This window comes from Falco peregrinus, chromosome Z (assembly GCF_023634155.1).
Source record: "Falco peregrinus isolate bFalPer1 chromosome Z, bFalPer1.pri, whole genome shotgun sequence".
In the NCBI taxonomy this organism is placed as follows: domain Eukaryota; kingdom Metazoa; phylum Chordata; class Aves; order Falconiformes; family Falconidae; genus Falco; species Falco peregrinus.
In genome coordinates this window covers 16542763-16564647 of record NC_073739.1, presented here as the reverse complement: position 1 = coordinate 16564647, position 21885 = coordinate 16542763, and the positions used below count along the sequence as shown (strand labels likewise).

Here is a 21885-nt window from a genome sequence, read left to right as displayed (position 1 = left end):
GGGGACCAGAAGATTGCTGAGGCTGTGGGCCAAGTTCACGATGCTGGAGCATTGCGCTGCCGCTGGCTTTTTGCAAGCCTCACCTTTTGCTTCGTGTGAGAAGCTGCTTCCTGTTTGTGTGCACCACGGTGTCCCCTGTCGCCTGTGCCTGCAGAGCGTTTTTCCTGTGCACCTTCCCTTTGAGCAGAAACGCTTCTGAGTGTTGGAGATGGGGGGCAGGAAGGGGCTGGCTTTTTTTCTGGTGTACCCTACCACTGCCAGCTAAAACCTCCTTTTTTACAGTCTCTGGAGTGTTAGGATGTGCTGCCATGCTTTGCTGTCCTTTGCAAGCTTCAAAGTGTTGCTTAATTCATGTTTTTAAGGTTTTCTTTTGTTAGAAGAGTGCAGTGGAGGCTCATGAAGCTGCTCTGTTGGAGCTTTGTAACTAAACCCAAAACGTGTCTGCCCACAAATCCGGGGCTGTATGCATGACTGGAGTTGCAAGCCCACATAGCTCTCTTGATGCCTGGGTGTTTTTAGTAGCAGCTCAATATCCAGTGGCTTCTATGTCAGGCAGTCGCCCTGAACAGGAGTAGAAAATAGTGAATGGGCTGGAAAGTTTACCTAGTAAACATGGGTAGGGATAGGGTTTTGGCCATGGGATGGCTCTCGCAGCGAACTTCACGCACATTCTCAGCATTGGCAGATCATGTCCTGGGTCAGGATCGTTGGGAGATAACAGCCGTGGGACTGCTTGCTATCCAAGTAGTCAAATTTTGGTTGAAATTATTTGAAATTAGCAACCGGAACTGTGACTCTGGTCACCGGTTGGAAAGCCTGCGTTTGCAGATTCAGCTTTAGCCCTGTCCTGCTTGGGAAGTGAACTGAAAGTGTCAATTTGCAGCGGGTGGTGTGTTGCTGCTCCTTTGTGTCAGCCATATGGCTTTGTGAAACATCGCGTGAGCCATTCTCTACTTGAGAACAGCCTAATCAGGTTTTTTACTTTTTTGCATTCTCACTGATGCCTGTGTGTGTATTAAGTGGGTGATTTGCATCAAGCCTGTCTGGGAAGCAGCTGCCTTGCTGTACATGTACGGTGCCAATGCCTAGGGTCTTCTCGCTGACCTGCACGGTGGCTGCATCCCTTGGGGCAGCATTTACAAGAAGGTGTGCTGCCTTAAAACTGATTTGATTAACTGGAGATCAGAGCAGTACAGATCATTTCTCACCAGTGTCCTTCAAGACCCTGAAACTGTTAAATCCCCGTCTTCAGCAGCTGGTTTTTATCATGAATGTGTTTTCCTCTCCCATCTTTTCCTTGCTGATGTTCCAGCCTCCTGATAGCAAACAAGAGCAAGTGCTGGCACAATGAGCGGTCCACGTTTGACCCTAGGGAACTGGCAGGTGGCAGCCTGCAAAAGAGCTGGGCTGGCAGTGTCCAAACACTTGTGGCTGTCCTGGCCCTACTGGAGCTTACACGTCACCAGCGGGAGATTTCCCCTGTAAATTCACCTAAATGGCGAACTTTCATTTCCTCCCCGCTTACTCCGCTCAAGATGTTAAAAGAGCCTTTGTTTGTTAAACCAGAAAGCATCCCCCAGGCCCATGGGGCTTGCAGCTGTTTCTGACGAGCAGCGATGGGGAGCGGGGTGCGCAGCCTGCCCCGGCAGGAAAGGGCTTGCTTGTTGGGACGGCAGCCACCCGGCGCCGGAGCAGGACAGGCTGGCAGGGCCCCGCCAAGGGATGTGCTGCTTCCTCCCACTGCTTCCTGCAGCGCCCTGCCAGCTCAGGCCGTGGCCGGTGACGGGTGCATGCGAGGCAGGAAAATAATGTCCCTGGGCACCCATGGCCGGTGTAATCCCGTCCGCTGGCCACAACCGGTTAGGTGAGCCATGCCTCGTGTAATGCCCTTTGCTGTTGTAAATGCACAGAAGTGTAGCATCATCCTGGCCTGTGAGTGCTGGTCTCCTCATGGAGGTGGTACTGGCAGGCAGAGGGGTGGGCAGGGGGAGGCAAGCGTGGAGGTGGGTTGAGGCCAGAGGCTGTTCTGGGAGAACGCTCGCCACCATGGTGGGAAGCAGTACCCAATTTCGGAGGAAGTGATGCATGCTCCCCCCCTCCTGCTGCAGCACCAGCCCCTCGCCCATCCCATTGGCACTGGGCTGACTGTGCTTGGCCCCCCTCTCCTGCCACTGGTCCTCGTCATCATGCCCATGCACGTTCCTTCCTGCCCCAGTTCCTCCCATTCTTGCCTCTTCCTCCTGCTGCAGAGTGCCCTCCAAGCTCTCCCTGCAAGCCGCTTTTCAACTGGAGAGGCTTTGGCCCTGGACCTGTGGCTGCAGGGCAGGTGTCTGCAGGACCCAGCTTGCACTGTGGGGCAGAGAGAGTAGGAAACCAGGCAGGCCCATCAGGGGTGGAGCTGGGAGCTGCCGAAGCGCTGAGAGCATTGGTGGACTGATCCCAGTGCCTGGAAGCTGAGAAACCACTGCTGCTTTCTCCTGTGAGAGGGAAACATGCAAACTTGCCCACTTAACCTGCACAAAATGTGGAGATGAGGAGGCCCTTTGCATCCTGCCTGTGATGCCTGTTTCTGGAAGGTCTTGCCTATACAGTGCAGGCAGTAAATCAGGCAGGAAAGCTTCCTCGCTGCCTCTGGGGTACACTGAGCACTTCTGCTTGGTCAGCTGGTCTCCTTCTTGCCATCTCTCCAGCCCGAGTGAGCACAGGTTTGTGGAGCAGCACAACCCAACTAACGTAACTACTTCTAGGTAAATAACCAGCAAATGAGCTGTGAGCCTGGAGCATTATTTGTGCTTTTTTAGTAATTGCATGTTGGGGTATGCACAAGGTTGATCATGATGGCCACTGTCTTTTAGAGCACTAAAAATCGCTTGTTGTCCTCAAGGGGCTGCATAAGTGCAGTGCACACACCACGCATGCCCTGCAAGGGGCCCGGGAGTCTCTTCAGCAAATGCAAATCAGAGACAGTAGCTATAAGACATGTGTGCAGGTGTGTGTGTGTGTGCACACGTGTGTGTTCACATCCAGGTGGAAGAGAGGGGGAGGGTACAGCAGCCAGATATTTACTCAGTTATCCCCAGCTCAGTGTTTACGATGGAGATCACCTGCTTTATGCACAGGGGTGTCAGCATCCCCACCTGCAGCAGAGGTTTCAGTGGGAGCTGAGTGTGTGTGCAAAGCCTGGTTTATGAGCTTGCCATTGTTGCGAGCAGGACATGGCAGCCAGACAGGGCCTTCTGCAGGCAGCTACTGCGCTCATTAGGTTTTTGCAGCAAGTCTGTCCATCAGGGCTGGATCGGCTGGAAGCAAATACTGTGGAAAATCCAGCCTGGATGTTAAGAGAGGGCATCCGCAAAGGGGCTGTGGTCAGCGATGCTGTGTTTAGCTCTGGACCCATGTACAGCTGTATGGGAGGGAGGGCTGTGGAGCTGGTGTGGCAGGGCAGGGAAGCCCTGCCAGGCAAAGCGTGTTTATGCAAGATGCCTAAGCCGAAGTCTTGCAAAGTAGGTCTCATCGGCTGTATCAGCGGCAAGGGCTGTCACTGCCCTTCCTCCTCGAGCTCAGCCTTGAGCAGCTCAGAGGCTGCCATCCTCTCTGTGGTGCCAGGGGGTCCTCCTAGTTTCACACACCAGTGTTGGCACCAATTATTTTGGCTGTTTCAAAACCTGGCACTGGTGAAACAGTGCATGGGAACTGCCAGCCTGCATGCAAATCTGGATGTGGTTTTTTTAGCAGTTCTAATACAGGACTTCTAATAAACAATGGGTATGAATACAGAACACTGGAAGTATCTATAAGAGAGAAAAAAGAAAGGCAAGACGGGGTTTTTTTTCTCTTTGCACGTGGATAGTCTTGGTGTAACGCACAACATCAGTAGGAGGGCAGGACTAATTTTGGAGTGCCTGACTCTCATCCTGTCTGAGGTGGATGAGGGCACAGAGGGCAGTGCTCCTCTCTAGGCTGGTTTCATAGTGCAGATGCCAGTGGGACACAGCTGTTGGTTTGCCACGCAGATAGGAGGGTTTTCAAGACTCGTTTGGTGTCAGCGACTTGGTTGGGGTCTGATACCAAGAGGCTACAGCATCTGTGGCTTTGCTTTGAACAGTGGTATGTGGTTGCTCTTGAGTACAGCTGGACCAGCTTCAACACCTCCATGCACTGCTGGGATTTTGTTTGGATCCAAACCTCTGTTTTAAAAAGTCAAGCACGTAAAGGAAGTGTGCTCAGACAAATAGATTATGTGTGCTAATTTGCTTTGTGCTGTGCCTCTCTTCCAGTTGGTGCACTACGTGTGGAGTTTTCCCAACCTGTAAACCTGGAAGAAGTGGCAAGAAAAAACCCAGAGGTCAAAGCAGGAGGTCGTTTTGCTCCAAAGGACTGTATAGCACTTCAGAAAGTAGCAATAATCATACCGTTCAGGAACCGAGAGGAGCACCTGAAATACTGGCTCTATTACCTGCATCCAATTCTCCAAAGGCAGCAACTAGATTATGGAATTTATGTTATCAACCAGGTAAGATGCTAGAGACACAGGGCCTCATGACAGTATCCATGCTGAACTGCTCTCGTAACAGTGCCTGTGCCCCCTAAAACAGAGGAGGTGTTGCTTTATCCTCAGTGGCAGTGGGCTGGCAGGAAGGGATAAGGTTGCTTTAAAAAAAAAAAAACATAAAACAAACACCGAAGCAAAAAAACAAAATAGCTAAGTGAAAATGAACATGAGCAATTTTGCTTCAGTGATTTTGATGGAAAACCTGAGGTGTCCCTTCTTCTGGTCAGGCATGATTCACACCAAAGAGCTTCTGCTTAAAGAAACCATTTGGTAAGGAGGGGGGAAAAAATCCCTAAGAGCACAACCCAACCTAATATCTCTTTCCAAATGTTCCTTTTTCCCAGCTGCTGCAGGAGTTGAATACAGAGATCTTTAAGGTGACAAGGTAGCATTAATGCCTCATCTGGCATTGGGTGTGCCATAAAGCGGTAGGATTTCACTTACTTTCTTGAGCAGCTTCCGTTCATGTTAGTAGTAGTGCACAAAGTGTTAGAATGGAGAAGGCAAAGCTGTGGCAGTGGAGCAGGTGAGTGATTGTCTCCAGGTGAATAGAACAGAAAAGAAACAATTAGTTGATGGGGAGGTGGTGGGGGGGTGGTGCTTTTTTTCCTTCATATCTGATGGCCTTAGACCTGTCTTTAAAAAAAAAGGGGGAGGGGGAGGAGGGCAAACAAGCTACCGTAACAGCGGTTAAGTAAGTCGGTGTTGTTCACACTTGGAAGAGCTTAAAATATGAAGGCATTTGCATTGGCTGTAGCGTGAAGGGGCAGATGCTGTTCTGAGAGCCCCAGCAGAGACCGCCGGCTGGACGGTCAGCACAGTTTCTCTCTCTTGGATATGCATTTCTGTGTCTTTTATCAGCTCTGTAGAAAGTGAGATGAAATAACATGCTTCTGTAAATGTAACTCTTTAGATTTGCGGATCAGCTGATGTATTTGGGCATATCGAACACCGTGAATATTTAAAATGGTCACCCAAGCGATAAATTTCCTTGCAGAATTGAAAGTAAGGGGAGACCTTTTGCTAGAGAGAAAACCAATACTCTGTTACTACTATTTCTCTTACTTTGCTCATTTCCAGGGTGCCAGAGATCTGGGCAAAAATGATATGTGGGGAATTAGTGGTAGCCCCCAAGCACGGCAGCAGCCAAGATGCTCCCATGTCTGTGGCCAGCTGTGCTTGTGGCTTGGCAGCTGCATTTGGTGAGGGCACAAGGTGTGTCTGCAGCATGCATACTGGCACGCTGTGCCCTGAAATTAAGCCCTGTAAGGACACCCTTCCCGTGTAATGCAAAGAGCAGCTGGTGCCATTGTGGTACAGCAGTGCAGGGCCAGCCTCAGCCCCTTGTACTTCAGGCTGCATTTCCTTGCACATGCAGTGTTTGCCTGTGCAAGTTACTGGTGCCACTAGGTTGCTGGAGCCACGGTCCCCACTGGTCACTGGGTTGCTGGTGGGTGAAGGTGGCAGTGCAGCGTGCCTCCCTTTTCCGAGCGTGGCTCAGAAGCGAGGGTGTGATGCCACTTCCAGCAGTGGTCTTGCTATGTGGGCTGCTGCTTTCCCAGCCAGGCGTAGCTCACTGGCTGGATCTGTGGAGGATGGGGGAGAGCTGCCCACCCACGGTCCAGGGGCAACGCTTGTGGGCAAGCAGCCATCTCCATTGCAAAAAGCCCCATGCAGCTGGGGCCGGTGTTTCCCCATCAGTGGTGTTCAAGGTTAAGGGAAAGCAAGAGGCATGATCACATGGAGCTGCGCTGGCACCTGTAAGGGCAGGCAGTGTCCGAAGCCCGGTTGGAGTTCCCGCTGCTGCTGCAATGGTGCATGCTGGCTTGCCTTGCCCTGTGTTGCTGGCTCCCCCTCTTCTCTGGTCCTGTCCTCCAGCAGTAGGGCTGTCTGTGTGCTCTGAAGTTAACCCTCACAAAAATTAGTGAGGGTTTTTTTTCAGATGCATCCCTTGTGCAAAGTGGGAGTGGGAGTGACATGCAATACACAGGGTGTATATGTCCCGGACATGTCCAGCAGTCAGATGTATGTTAGCAAGTAAGACTACTTGATTTGTAAAATAAACATGCTCCTACTGCATACCTCTAACAACCTGGAAGAGGCAGAGTGGTCAGTAGTAGTAAACCCACTGGATGCATCTCTCAAGGGTGAGAGGGAGCACTGACTAGAGAGAGTTGCAGAAAATTTATTAATTCTGCCAGAAGTACAGTAGGAAAAGTCTTATTTCTCTGCTGTCTTGACAATTGCTTTTCTCTTTTTCTTGTCTGTCTTTCCCTTTGCATCTGCCCTCTTTTTTTTTTTTTTTATTTTATTTTTCCTTCTAGTGGGGAAATATTACCTTTACTTGTTAATCCTGTCTATATCAAAGCAATCACTGAAGCAAGGAGAATTACTGTGTGATCTGGTTCTTACACGCTGCCTACGTGCTCTTCTGTGCTCTGCATCTCATAGAAAGAAAGAGGAGCGCTGAGCCCTGCTACTGCTGCACTGGTAATGTCAAACTTCTTCCTTTCAGCGCAATGTATTTCCCTCACGAGTCTGTTGTGTCTCCACCATGCTGTTCTTGCGTGCCTGAATGCCTCAGAGTAGCACTCAGCTGAAGTCAGGGGGGATGATGTTTGTAAAAGGGCTGCTGTGTCACAGGAGCCAGTGGAAAATACATATTGTGTGCACCCTGTACATTCCACCCACAGCAAAACCCAAACCCAACACATGGAGTAGGAGTTGTAGGATATTTGAGGTAAACCTGAGGTGAGGACACACAGCTGGGCGCGCTTTCTGTAGCACCTATTAGATGCCATGCAAGCTTGACTTCAGCAAATGAGGAGGCCAAGTAAGTTTTCTCACTGTAGCTCAACCTGTGCAAATGCTCGTGCAGACAGACTGCAGTTTGGGAAAGGGAGGCTTAGCAGATTCCCTGAGAACTGTGCAGTTGTTCAGCTGTTTTCCACTGGCTCCTGGCGTTACCTGCAGCATCCTCAGCAGCAGTTTCCCAGAGTGTGTGTGTGTGCACGCGCGCGAGAGTGCAGAGTGGTTGGGGCATCACACTTCTTCCTGTTATTTTGCAGGGGTTATGAGGAACCCCCAGGTATGTGGGCAAAGGAGGGGGTTCTGCTTGGCTCCATCTCACCCTCGCAGTGGTGGGAGAGGCGAGTTTCCCCTCAAAATACCCTCTGACAAAGAAACGGTGAAGTTTCTCCTGGTGTCTCTGTACGGCCTTGGAAATCTGTTTCTACCTGCTCAAGACCACTGGAGCGTGGACTTTTAGGTGGACATTGTGTATGTGGTTCAGGCTGTCTTGGCGGATCTCTGCCTTAGCTAACAACTTCCCGCTGGAGGCAAAGGCTCACTCCTAGCCAGCCAGAAGCATGTATCCTCACCATTACCTCCCTGAGACCTGGTGAGTTTACGATCCAGGTGAGAGATGCAGCCATGGGCCCTCTGCACTGCTGTGCTGTCTGCAGGAGGAAACACAAGCCGCCTACTATGCAGAGGTGGGAGGCAGGACAAAATTGGGACAGGTGGCTTCTTTCTGGTTTGCCAGCCCTTTAGCTTGAGGGACAGTTCCAAAACCCTCAGTTCTATCTGCCTGGCACTAAAAAAAGGTAGCAGCATCCTTTGGTAGGTCTGTCTGAGCAAACCAGATTCAGCAAAGGTACAGGATGAGAAGTAAAAAAGCCTGGATGTTCTCTGGCTGAGGCTGTGAGAAGGAGTTGGTGTCAGACCCTGCAGGACTGAGGCAGCAGGTTGTCCCCCTTCAGCCAGTGTCTTGTGCACCAGGGAACGGGGCTGGACTTGAACATGCTGAGAGAGACAGGGAGAGTAAAATCAGGAGCCAGAAACTGGGTGCTGGCCGTGAGCCCTGAACTCGATCATGGGTTAAGTGTCAGGACAGGTGAATAGAAGAAAAAAAATGTCAGGAAAAAAATTAAAAAAAAAAAGACAAAAACCTGCTTGGACTACATCTTTTCTGGTTGAAAGCCTAGGAGATAAGCATGGAGTCTACATCTGCATCTTGGCTGCATTGTCAAAGCAGCAGTCCCCTGTGCACTGCCTAGCTTCTTCAGGATGCTGCGGTTCTGTCCAAGCAAGTACAAACCGATCCATTTCCTTGTGACAAATTACAGGGAACCTCCATGGGATGAGGAGCTGCCCAGCAGAGGTGAGGAGGGCTAGAGGTCTCTGCAGTTCTGCTTGTCTGCTCTTTCAAGGGTTGCCTGTGATACTGTGGCCTGCACTGACCTGGAAGGGGCAGTACCACAGAAAGACTTCCCCAAGTATGCTTCTTCTTTTTCTTTCAAAAAGTTGGGGATCAGTCAAAGATGGAAGCCTGCAGCACCTTTCTGAGTTTTGAGAGAGTTGAATCTCAGACAACGGAAAGCATGCCAGTGCTTCCACATTGGTTTAGGTAAAGAAACAGCTTTCTGCAAAAAGCAAAACCTCTTGTCAGTTGTTTTGGTTGTTTTTTTTTTTGTTGGGTACATGCTGTAAAGCCCTGTGTTCCTCCTGGGACAGAAAACCAGCCTCCTGCCCTCAAAGGAGTCACAATTGGTAGCAGCACTGCAGGGGTTTCTGTGTGAGCTACTTGCTTGCTGTAATGTTACTGAAAATGGCTTGGAGAAGGGTTTCTGTTTGCCTTTTTGTTGTGATTTCCACACGCACACGCAAGGTTTTTGGATGCCACAGCATGAAGCTCTGTGGCCACCTGGGAGGAGAGTGGCAGTGCCCATGTGAAGGGTTTGGCATGTCTGGTCCCTCTCTGCACGCATGGGCTCTGCCAGCGTCGGGTGGCTGGGGCACCAGGAGGGTCCCACGCTCTCGTGGCCCAGTCGCTGTGCTGTGCTTTGGGGTTTTTCAGGGAGAGGTTTGAAAACTCAGCTCCTTGCAGCGTTGTTAAATCCCTAGCTGTCACCCAGAGGATCTGGAGGCTGCCTGAAGGCACGGATTAATTACAGCTGAGCCTCTGCCGGTAACAGAATGGGTGTGAAGTGCCCTTTGCCTTGAAATTTCATTACGAATAGAGCAGCCAAGCATGGTAAATGAGGACACTCTTAGGTGGGACCCAGCAGGTCCTTTGAGGTGTGAGCACCTTGCATTTCGCACCAGCACAAGGAAAAGTTCCCTTTGGGACTATGGACCCAGGCTGGGGTTTGGTGCCGTGGGGCCTGAGGAGCATTCAGCTGCTGTGGATGCACAGCCACCTTCACTGGGGGAACAAAACCCCCCAATCCCATAGCCTCAGCCGTGCCCTCTCCCCAGGCTCTCTGTCTGGCTTCCCTTCATTTTCTGCACTCAAGTTTTCCCTGCTCTTGCTTACGCATGATGGTGATCATCTTCCCACCACCTTAGTTACTGTGTGAACCCTTTTGTTTCAGGTGAGGATGCTGAGAATTTGCTCAGATCCTCCTCCACGAAATCTCGCTCCTCCCTGTGAAGTCATTTATGCCCGAGGCAGGTGATGAATGCTTTTGAAAACCTTGGTTTGACACTTGCTTGTTAAAACTTTCATTTGAAAAATATTTGTGGTTATTTCAAGAACCTGTGTTGGCTCTCTAGCTGCAGGCCCATTAACCAGTCTGGATTAAACAATGTCCAAAGTGATTATTTATTAACCGAGTAAAGCCATTTGGGAGGAGGTGATGTTTTAAGCTGCTGCTCCTTGAGCACAGTATTTTATCTGTCCTTGATTTGTGTCCCACACTGGGTGTGGGTACCACGGGGCTGGGGTTGGGGGGGATGGTTTGCACAGCAGAGGAGTCCCTTGGCTCAACACTGCTCAGCGGGTGTGGAGGGGGAAAGGTGGGATGTGATAGAAGAAAAAAGTTTTATCAGTCTTGGTTGCCAGGCTGGAAAAAGAACCTTCAGCCTCTTTCAGCGATGTCCTATCAGTTTCCTTCTGCCTGCTCTGTTCCCTGCACACAGCGTGGCTTTGAAACTGCTGCTGCAAAGCTGGGTCCTGGATCGGCAATTCTTACTCTCAAACTGCTGCTATTCCCGGGTTTGGGGGTATGATCATGTTGGTTTTTGAAAGTACTCGAGCAGTTTGCAAGCCCATACTTGTGCTCAAAGCCACATGTGCTTTTGAAACGTTTCTGCCTAAGAGAGGCCAAATTTATTCTGTTCAGGTGCCTCATAGTTTGGGGAGGAAAGCAGAGATTTTCCTGCCTCGCTTTGTGCAGGTCCTCTCGTTAACTGTGCCTGCCCTGGGATAAGCGTGCCCTGCTGCAGTGTCAGCTCATTCCAGGTCCTTCCCATCATGGTGACAGCCCTCCTGGTTTTGTTTTCCCGGTGAGGCCCCCGGGACGGACGGTGGGCCATGCTGTGCTCTGGCTGGCCGAGGAGCAGCGGGGAAGGGGCTGTGCACCGCAGCAGAAGGCAGCACCCGGTGTGGGAGCCGCAGCCCTCGCAGGAAGCAGCTTGCACCAGCCTGCCGTACGGCGAACAAGGCTGTGTGTCACAGCCACGTGCCGAACCAGCAGTGCCCTTCCAGGGCGCAGGGAGTGTCCCCTTGCCGTGCCTGCACAGCTGTCCCGGGCTGGGCATGGGAGCAGGAGCGTGCGTCAGAGCATCAGAGCTGACATCCTGGGTCCTGCAGCTGGGTTGCAGCAGGGCTTGGGAAGAGGTGCCTGAATCCTGGCCACAGAAAGAATTTGGTCCATGGTCCTTGTCCTGGCTGTAAGCTAAAGCACTGCCAAGGTTTCTGTCTGTAGCAAGGGTCCCTTTTTCCAGAGGAGCTTGTCTCTTTGCTTTTCTCTGCTGCTTCAGGAAGCCCTGGCTGCTTGCCCCAGTGGTCCGTACAATTTTTTATCACAAAATTCCATTCCAAAATGGCAGTGTGTGCAGTGGGATGGGGGTGCCACTCAGCATCAAACCTGCCTTCTTGGAACCTCCCACCGAGAGAGGGGGGGCTGAGCCGGGTCCAGCCTGCCCTCAGCCATTTTGGCCACCCTCACAGTTTGCAGCTGGCTCGAGTGGCATTCGGGGTGATGGCATCACCCTGTGGGCAGCATTCTTGGGAGGTGGGGGGTGGGGGGCTCACTGTGGACAATGTGTTGGTGCTGCGTGGGGAGCGCTCAGGATCAAGGTCAGTCCATCACAGGTACGCTAACCCAGTGTGGTGACACCGGCGTCCAGCAGCAGGTAAGAAGCTGCTGATGTCAATTCTTAAATTTAAGTCACTTACCTGTTTTTTTATTTGTTTTTAAATTAGGATGGAGAAGAAGAATTTAACCGTGCTAAACTGCTGAATGTAGGATTCGCAGAGGCTTTGAAAGAGTATGACTATGATTGCTTTGTGTTTAGTGACGTAGACCTCATCCCAATGGATGACAGGAATACCTACAAATGCTACAGCCAGCCACGGCACCTCTCTGTATCCATGGATAAGTTTGGATTTCGGTGAGACACCTTTTGGAGGGAGCACTTTGTTTCCTAATAGTGCCATTAGCCTAGCAGGCCAGGCACAGCGTTGTATATCCCCACCCACCACTGAGAGCATGGGGAAATGTCTCTTGCGAAAGCCTGTCTTGGCGTGTGCATCCCTGCAGGGAGCGGGTGGCAGGGAGCGGGATCAGCTGCAGGGGAGGAAGGGGGAGAAATGCAGCTGAGTAGTTTAATTAAAATTCACAGCTTCTGGAAAGTGAAATGTAGGGCAAGGAAAAGCTTAAGAGCCTGTCGTTTTTCAGATGCCTGTGTATCCCTTCTTGTGTTTCAGGCTGGGAGATGGAAGACAGCTAGTGTTTCCACCCAGTCTGAAAAGTGAGACACTCTCACACAGTGAGAATTATGTGCAGCTTTAAAAAGGCTGCATCAGACACTATTTTAAGAGCAAAATGAAATATTTTTGGCTGTTTGGTTTTGGTCCACTGAGGGACCTGCCCTGGTATCGGAGAGCGACACAGAACGAAGTGTCTCAAGCTGCTGTAAACAAAGATGTGACTTGCTTTTTTGTTTGCTTTGGTTTTCCTATCCCAAATGACCAACGCGGGGGTTAAAAGCACATCTTTAAAGTGAAAACCAGTCAAGACCCCATGGTGGCCAGTAGTGCTAAAGGTACAGCAGTGATGTTTGTGACAGGACCCCTGCATGTCTCCACTCCAGACCCAAGCCCTGCTCAGAGCAGGACTGTCACCAGCACCACAGCACCTGCAGTTTTTTCTTGCAGCTAGGGGAAGCTTAGAGCAGAAGTACAGGCCCCAGGGGTTTCTTCTGCTTGTTGAAACAGAGACAGGGTCTGCAGGAAGTCCTGCGTGGGCCCTGTCCTCATGCTGCGGGTCTGAATTTCATCTGTCCTTCATCCCCCAGTGAAGCATACCCTGTTTTGAGTGGGAGCTGGCTGGCTTTGCATGTGCAAGGTCATGCTGCCAGCTCAGTTTTGGGCTGTGAGCTTTCCTCAGAGGCACCTGGGAGCATGGAGGCGAGTGAGGCTGCAGAAGGAGCAGGCTCTGCAGCACCTCCAGCTGAGCTCCAGCACCTGCTGAGCTCTTGCAGGGCACACGTGTCACCCATATGTCCTTTGGCAAGGTGATGTACATCTTAACCACCTGTCCTTTGAGGACAGAGTGCTTCATAGGGAAAGGCTGCAGCCATTGCCAGTTGCAAAATACTTCCCAACTGTCTTTGGGACCGAGCCACCAGCTCCCTCTGCCTTGGCCAAGTCCAGGGGGTGAAGTTGCAGGGAGGTGCCTTGCTGGGGGCACTGGCTCGCCCTGGGCTGGGCTGGAGGGCAGCAGCAAGCCCTTTTCAGGTGGGCGGACTGCTCCTTGGCTAGCACTTCTCTAACGTCCTTTTCTTCCTGCTTCCAGGTTGCCTTACAATCAGTATTTCGGAGGCGTGTCTGCCTTGAGCAAAGAGCAGTTCACAAAGATCAACGGCTTCCCAAACAATTACTGGGGCTGGGGTGGTGAAGATGATGACATTTATAACAGGTAAATAAATACCCTCTTGGCACCCAGAGTGCCTCCAGGGCAGGGATGAGCACAGGCCTGCCGCTCTGGCCCAGTTTGGGGGGGCGCAGGGTGCCTTTTCACCCCGACCGCAGGAGCCTCCCCGGGTGGGGTATGGAGGTGCTGTGTGGGTGTCCTGCTGGATCAGCAAAAGCATCTTCCTGCTAGGTGCTGGCACACCATTTTGCAGCTCCCAGAGTGTGCTGGGGAGAGGGTCCAGTGGGAAAAATCCCACTCCTGACCCACATATGCATTTCTCATTCACTGCACAGCCTTGCAAGCACCTAAGCCAGTGCACGGGTTGGGGTTGGAGCAGCATGCTTCTGGGTCTTCCAGCACTGGCCAGAAGGAAGGGGATTTGGGACGTGTGGTGGCGTGGAGAAGACCTTGACCCACCTAGGCCAGCACAGCCTGAGGCTTGCCTGGATCTGCAGCCTGGTAGCGGATCCCATTGTTCCCAGGAGAGCTTCATTTGTCGGGCTGTAAGTGGCTCAAAATAATGCCGTGAGCCGTTGTGTTGCTTCCTGGCTGGAAGAAAGCCAAGCAAGGCTCAGAACTGCAGGAGAGGAGGAAGGTGTTTGCACAGGGCAGACTTGGACTACCCCTGCCTGAAGACCAAGGCAGAGGGTGGACGTGCAGTTGTGCTGCCTTTACAGCTTTGTATTCCTGTTACCGAAATCTTGGAATGAAGAACTTATCGAGACCAACGTGATGGAGATAAGCAGACACTTCTTTATTGATGGCCAGGTGCGTGAGTGAGTCCTCTCACGATCAACGCACACCAAGCTTCAAAATCAGACACCATATATAGAACTTACTCATACATATTCATTAAGTATTCATGCATAAACATAATACTTCCTGAAAATCATCAAGATACTCTCCTCCCATATCCGATTCTGTGCAGTAAAGATTAGAAAGATCTAGAAATGGGTCTGGGGTACTATTTGGGTAGTTGGTACATGAGTCGGTGGTCGCGATCTTCCACTGCCAGAATTACCTTTTACTTTCTTGGCAGGTATCTACGCGTTGTTCCAGTCTACCCTCCCCAGTTCCCATTAATTCTACATTTTGACGTCTCAATGCATTCTCCTACGTAAATACTGTATCCAATCATCTTTAATCTTAAGTCTGTTATCTAAGTTCTCATCATTCCTACTAGGTGATTCTGACCTATTCTTTCGGCCTTGGTACAGGGCTGTACAAAGGATTTCATAGTAGCTGTCAGTTGTTGTGCAAATACAAAGCTCCACTAAAATGTTTCTTATAATTTTATATTCCTATTAAAATAACTCTATAAGATCAAATGTGTTTCAATATAATTAAATGTGGTTGCTAATTCTAACTAATAATGAATCTGTAACATTTCCCCCCTTTGAAAGTGTTGAAAATTATTTCAATACTTTCACATTACTTACATAGCATTTGTTTCAGCGTATTTTGGTGCTGGATTGTATCCTGGTGGAATAATCGGTACTTCTCTCATGATCATGCGATTAATTGCGATTCTATTGGTAAATTGTTTCTTCAGATAAGTATATAGCAACATGATCATCAGAAAGACAGTTAGTAACAGAAACAAAGTTTTGATTATGGACTGTATCCAAGAGCTTAGATTCCATCCTAATTTGCTAAAAATTTTTCCTAGCCAATCTTCTGACATATTTTCTCGAATTGATTCCGTTTCTTTTTCAATTTTACCCAGTAACTCCAGATCATATTCCACATCTTGGGTGACATTTGGAATGTGAATACAGCAGTAGTCCAGTTTATCTTTGAGATATCCACATAACCCATGTTCTTTAAGTAAAAGCATATCTAATGCCATTCTGTTTTGTAAGGTTATCCTGGAAGTCGCCTGTAACTGTATATTCAATTCCTTAAACCCTTTCTTGGTGATGTTTGCTAACTTTTCTACTTGACCTGTTAACTGATAAAGCCATTCTCTGTTTCTATATGATGCTATAGGATTCAAAAGTGATTCAAGAGCCCAGCAAATTTTTACTCCGGTTGATGGTTCGTTCCAAGTATCATCACCTGTTTCAGACCTCTTGGTTCATTTTCATTTCAAACTTTCCAAGGGTCCTTTAAATGGTGATCTTTTCCAAATTGGACACAATGTTGGCATGCCTAAAAGTAATTTGTTTCACCTTACCATCTAATGGTAAATGAGTTGTCCAGGTTCCGTCACTTAATGCCCAAACTAAGTGTCCTAGACTTTGAATAGTAGATTTTCTGCAACTGAACAGAGTTCCTCTTCTGGGTGTAAAGGCACTGGTTAAATTGAGAGTATTTTTAAGACCTCGGCAAAAACAACCATATTTTAGAGCAGCTGCCAAAGGAGGAATTATTTGAATTGTTAAGTCTGCATCGCTGCAATCGTACACCTTTTCACATTTCCACTATGGCACTATTTTATTCTTCTCTCTCAATGAAGTTGCTTTATCATCGACTGAGGGTAAAACTGCAAAAGCTTTTCCATCCCAAGTAAAACACCAAGGAGTTCTGGCCATGTACTGGAATTGAGAAAATATGGCCGTGGACCATATTGAGTCCCATTGTTCTACATTGCGTACCTTGGCCAGTTCGGTTACACTTCCACTCCATGATACTTTTGCTCACATTGGTTTTAAGTTGTTCATCACAAGAACACCATCCCACAGTCTTATATCTCCCTACTTTGATAAAAACATAATTTAACAGTTTTTCACAATCAGCCCTACTACCTGGAGATTTCCACTGTTTTCTGATAACCTTTATTTGTTCATACCATTGAGTCACTGGCCTTTGTTCACAGTAAGTGGTCTCGGTTTTGTGTTCCAAATTGGTCAGATTCATAGTTAAAATTCCCCCTAAAATAGGTTCACCCTGGAATAGATTGTGAGAGGACTCACTCATGCACCCGGCCGTTAATAAAGAAGTGTCTGCTTATCTGCATCACATTGGTGTCAGTAAGTTCTTCATTCCGAGATTTCGGTAACACTCCCAGGGCAGTCACTGTGAGAAATCATCATGGGGAGCTTGGATTTGGGAAGCCCTCTTCACATTTCTCAATGGCAAAACTACTCTGCGTGGTCTTTTCTCAGGACTTTCTGAGCTCTTCTTGGCTTCAGGAAGGGTCTTCCTAGAGGTTCAGCACTTCTCTTTAATAAACCAAGCAAGGAACAACCTTCCAGTGGGGTAGGGCATTCAGAGCAAGGTGGCAGCCCTCTCTTTTTTTTGGGCACTCAGGTTTTAAGGAGCAGAAGATGCTATCTAGAAATGAAAAGGGAGATGCAAAGAGGAAGAAACAGAGTACTTTGCCAGCATCATGAGCTGCAGGTGCCTTGCAGAGAGCATGCAAACAAAGGCAGGCTGCCCCTTGCCTAGTGGGGCTGCTGGGGCTCTGACCGTGTGACCCCCAACATGCTGCTTCTCGATCTTTCACTTCAGTTTCTACCAGCACCACAGCTTTTACATCCTAAAAAATTAATGCTTTTCTGGCTCCTTTCCAGATGCATTAAAAACTAGATGCCTCCTTATTCAGATTCCAGTCTACAGACTGGAGCAAGGGGTGTTGGGCGTTGGAGGAGCTGGTGGTGCAGGTGAGGGTGCGGTGAATTAGCAGATCCTTGGTGGCAGCAGGGGGATGTCTCTCTTTCCCAGGCTGATGTACCTGCACAGAAAGGGACTGGCTTTCCCCATTTCTGGTGTCGGCAAGCCTGCAAACACACTAGGAAGGTATTAAAAAAAAAAAAAAAAACCACCAAAACACAAATAACACGGCACAACCCCAGAAACCAATGGTCATTTGTGGAAGGTGTGGCAGAGCATCCCACGTCCGTCACCTGTTACGGATGTTTAATGTACTTGCTATTTACAGGCTGGTGTTTAAAGGCATGGGGATATCCCGACCAGATGCCATCATTGGGAAGTGCAGGATGATTCGGCATTCACGGGACTGGAAGAACGAACCCAACCCCGAGAGGTGCGTCACCCCCTGTCCCATAGCATATTCGAGGGGCACCACCAGCCCTTGCTGCTCTAGCTGCTTGGCTTTCTCCTTGCTGTGCAGAAAGCCTGCAGCTATCTCCTCCCCTGCTGACCTCTCTATCCTCTGTGTAAGCTGCCCCCTTTCCCCTCACCAATTTATTATCTTATTACACACCTTTCCCCCAAAATTTCACTGTGGCACAACACCTCTCGCTTTTTTTGTTTCCATTTTTGTTTTAAAGGCAGCAAATTAAGGTCCAATCAATTGTTTCCAGCTTGTCTTTGGTGTGTAAAAACTGCTCTAGAGCAGAGCTGGAAAAGGACCTGTGTGATTTAAAAGCTTGGCTGCTTTTTCCTGGCTAAAAATTGACCCATAGGGATGGCTTTTCCCACTGCTCAGGCTGGCCAAATCTGGGAGTTCGTGGGACCTGTACTGATAACACAGGTTGTCCTTAAAACACCGGAGATGCTGCCTGAGAGTCTATAAAAATTTCATGTGAAGTTCTGGTTGTTTAAACTTTTTTTTTTTTCTTTGTCGTCTCTCCTTCCTCCTCTGGGCTTGTTCCTCTCCTTCCCCCATCCACCCCCGCTTCTGCAGGTTTGACCGAATTGCTCACACAAGGGAGACAATGAGCTCTGACGGCTTAAACACACTGTCCTACAAGGTGTTAAGAACTGACAAGTACCCTCTGTATACAAAGATCACAGTGGATATTGGCTCGCCAAAGAGCTAACATCAGAGACACAAGAGAGACCTTCCGGATGTTGGCCAGGACATCTGGCCTTACTGATGCTTTTTATCTACTGGTTTTATGATGGTTGCAATGAACAAAATACCAAAGCATCTCCAAATTGGTTGGACAACTGCTTTTTAATTCTTTTGAATTCCAAACTTGACTTTACACAATTTTCTAGCTCTCCATTGCTTTAAGTCCAAAAGCTGTACATAAGAGTTGTAAATATTTACTTTGCCAGAAAATGTTTAATCTGATCTATTCGCTACAGTGCTTCCCATGTTGAGTTAATTGCTGGACACAAATTTTACTGATTACAACTGTGATGCATTAGCAGTTAGTGCCCATGATATCTAATATTTTAAATGAGGTGTATGAAAACGTTCCTCTTAATTCATTCCTGGTTTTGCTTTTATGAAGGACTGTAAAATGCTGCTAAAATTTTACAAGTTTACACTTTGCATTAGATTTTATTCTTTTTTTTAAGTGGAGACAATACTTTTTTTTTCCATAGTGACCAAAACAAACATCTTCTCTGTGTGCAGAGCAAGTGTTGAACAATCAAGTCTGGATTCAATGAATGTTATTATTTCTTCTAGCCTCAAAAGAGGCTTTGAGTAGTGACCTGAGCCAGAGTTTGCCAGAACTTCCAGAGAGCTCTCTGCATGGGGTGGGAGCTACACAGATGGCACCTGCAAAAACCACTGGCTTCAGATAACCTTACTTACGGATGTGACAGTGACTTTTTGCTTCAGCCCACCACCACCTGGAGTTTTGGGGGAGGGCGGGGGGGCAGAGTGGGATGACTTGGTTTTATTTTTTTTCCTGAAATAAAGAATTAATTTAATTGTGCGATGAAATTATGGCCTTAAAATCTGCAGATTTGATTCACTTGTTAACAGTGGTAGAAAGTTACCATGCTATTGTCTGAAGCTTCCTAAAACCACAATTTTTCTTGCAAGGTCATGCATAAAACTTGAATTCACTTATTACTTTTTTTGTTGTAACATTTTAATTACTTTCTAAAGTAATTTGTATATCATAAGCAGTATATTTAATACCAGATTAAACTAGGGTGCAGCATAATAGGGTATGATTCAAGGCTTCCTTTATCTTCAGAATAGTAGGCTTTTTATGTGTGTCATTATATATAAGCCATGTATTGTATTTGCTCTGCATATTTGTCCATGAAATCTCCTGCGGTGCTGAGATACTCACAGCAGGGCAGACATCCAGTCGATTTTCCTTTGCCTAAAGCCTGTTGCAATGTGTGTCCTCTATTGAGAAATTCACTTCTGATTTTCTCAGGCTTTGAAGGACATGCATGTTTTGGAGTACTACTTTTTTTCAGTGCACCAGGGCACCACCTGTACAGACACCCTGCTTTTCCTTCCTGTGACCTTATGATATGAAAGCCTCGAGCGCTGACGCCCTCGGAGCTGGTTTAAGTGATTTAAAGCTTTAAGCCAGAACTGAGAACTGAATTCCTTCTGGTGAGTATTTTGCCACCAGCTCTGACCACAGCAATTTGCACTTCCTTGGCCTGTGCTGAAGGCTGTTAAAATCAGGGATGCTCGTTGTATTGGGGATCATCTTCAGCACTGCCTTTTTTTTTTCTTTTTTTCTTTTTTTTTTTCCTTTTTATCTTTTTTGTTTTTGTTTTAGTGTTTGGTTTGGTTTTTTGTTGAGACCTGAAGCTTTTGCTGAACCCTTGCACTGCAGGGGTGGGATCCTGCAGGCGCTGGGGGACAGTGCTTTTCTTCTTAGGTCAGCAGTGGCTCAAAGTATGCATGGAGACTGATGACTAGGGAGACACGCAGGTGCCTTTTCAGACTTGTTCACCCCCTTCGCTTAAAACCTGTTGCCAGCCAGATGTGCTGCCACAGTCGTGCTGGGAGCTGAGCACGCATGGAGCAGGAGCAAAGCACAAAGAAGCAGACTTAAGAGCCACTCTCTTGTGCTTACCATTGCATTGAAAGACTCCTTTTTGGTACATCTGGCTCCAGCTGGTGCAGATAGAAGGGGGTACAAGAAGAGGATGTATTATGGAAGTCAGGTCAGATGTTGACCTGTAGAACGACGGCATAGCTGTAGTCTGTACCAGTTATGGAGACAGAGGCGAGGACTTTTTATTTTTTTCAAAGATGCCTTAGAAGCAGGTCTCCGCTCCCACAGGTGGCAGATAGCACCAAAACCCATCAAGGTTCCACTGGAAATGCCAGGTCTCTGCAGAAAGCACCTCAGTTTTGTGCGGAGCCTATTGTAAGCTGGGGAGTTGGGACCTTCAGCTGTAGTGGTGTCTATCTGCTAACAGGCTATGCAAAGGGGCTGCTCTTGTGATTCAGTGGTAGGTTTTTTAGGGGTTTTTTTCCTTGCCTTGGGATTCTCTGAAGATTAGAAGAAAGTCAGTGTAACAACTCGTTTTGCTGTATGCTGGGATAGTTGAATTTCACAGAGGGGGTCTGAGCACTTGTTTCTGGCTGCAATCAAAATTTCTACACATGTGCCTTGAAAGAGGGGAGAAATGGAAACTGGAAAACCAAGAAATCTGACAACCATTTTCAGCAGAGATACTAGTGCAAGAAACTTGCTTAGTTTCTCTTCTACTGCTAAAGTCACAAGCCATGTTAAAGCTGAAACTGTCTTTCATTGCTTATTTTGTCCTTTGGTGCTGACACCTGATTTCCAGATCTCATTGTTCCTGTGTAAACTGTATTGGTCAAACTCACAAAATGCTCGTGACTCGACCTGGCCATGAAATTTCTCCCCCTGAGACTTTCAGGGGCTTTTTCTACAAACACTTGTATTGCACAGAAGTGAATTTTGGCCATGACCTGTGGTGGGTGGTGTTTTTCCTCTCCTGTACTGGTAGCAACACTCAAAAGTGATAACTGTGTGTAGCGGTTGAAACCCAGAACAAAAACAGCTGCAAAGGAAACACTCAGGCTTGGTTTCTTTGCGGTGACAGTTTGCTTGTTAGGATGAGGGAGCATCCTGGTACGCAGCTTTTCCCCAGGATGTTACTTGCGTACAGAACTGCTTGTGGGTTTCCTGTAGATGGTTTTGCTTTTGCATTTTTTATCATTTATATATCAAAGGATGTATAATCTGACGTTCCTACTTCACTGTTGATGTCGAATAAAATATTTTCACATATGACACCTGGCAGCATTACTCTGAATTACCCCTCTGGCTGTGTAGGTTTCTGACTGATGGGGTGGACTGGGCCATGCCTTAGCTTACTTGCGTGAACTTCCTCCAGTTTGTACCCCCTGCTGCTTGCCTCCTGAGTGAATTTCTCTCTCTGTACTGCAAAATTTTTACTGGCATTAGAGAAACGGGTCCAAGAGTCCCCAGATGACACGAGAAAGCCTTAGGGTGGTTTGTTTACCTGTGGGTAGGGGGACAGCATGCAAACCCCGGCTGAAACCAGACAGGAGATGCAAGCCCTCACCCAGGCTGCCAGCTGCTTGGTGGAAACGGGCCACTGCTTGCTCCCTGGGTGCTTGTGGGTTTGGCTACAGTGTGGAAATGGAGAAGTCATTCCTGGGAAGCTGATGCAAATGTTTGCCTATGTTCCTTGGCACTTTTTCATGAAAACATTTTCCGTGGAAGAGATCTTTCTGGCTGCAGGACTGTGGCTAAGGCCAGGCAGCTGGCATGAGGTCCCAGTGCTTTCCAG

At 48.3% G+C, this 21885-nt stretch overlaps 1 protein-coding gene across 1 annotated transcript in view; it reads left to right on the top strand.

Annotated features, from left to right (window-relative positions):
* Nucleotides 1-21362, top strand: part of B4GALT1 (beta-1,4-galactosyltransferase 1) — a 29981-nt gene extending 8619 nt beyond the window's left edge. The window contains exons 2-6 of the mRNA XM_055791086.1: nucleotides 4278-4513; nucleotides 11763-11950; nucleotides 13357-13479; nucleotides 17360-17464; nucleotides 18068-21362. Coding sequence (XP_055647061.1) covers nucleotides 4278-4513; nucleotides 11763-11950; nucleotides 13357-13479; nucleotides 17360-17464; nucleotides 18068-18203 — 788 coding nt within the window. The 3' untranslated portion in view covers nucleotides 18204-21362. The remainder of the gene's footprint in view (nucleotides 1-4277; nucleotides 4514-11762; nucleotides 11951-13356; nucleotides 13480-17359; nucleotides 17465-18067) is intronic.
* Nucleotides 21363-21885: the final 523 nt, after the last annotated feature.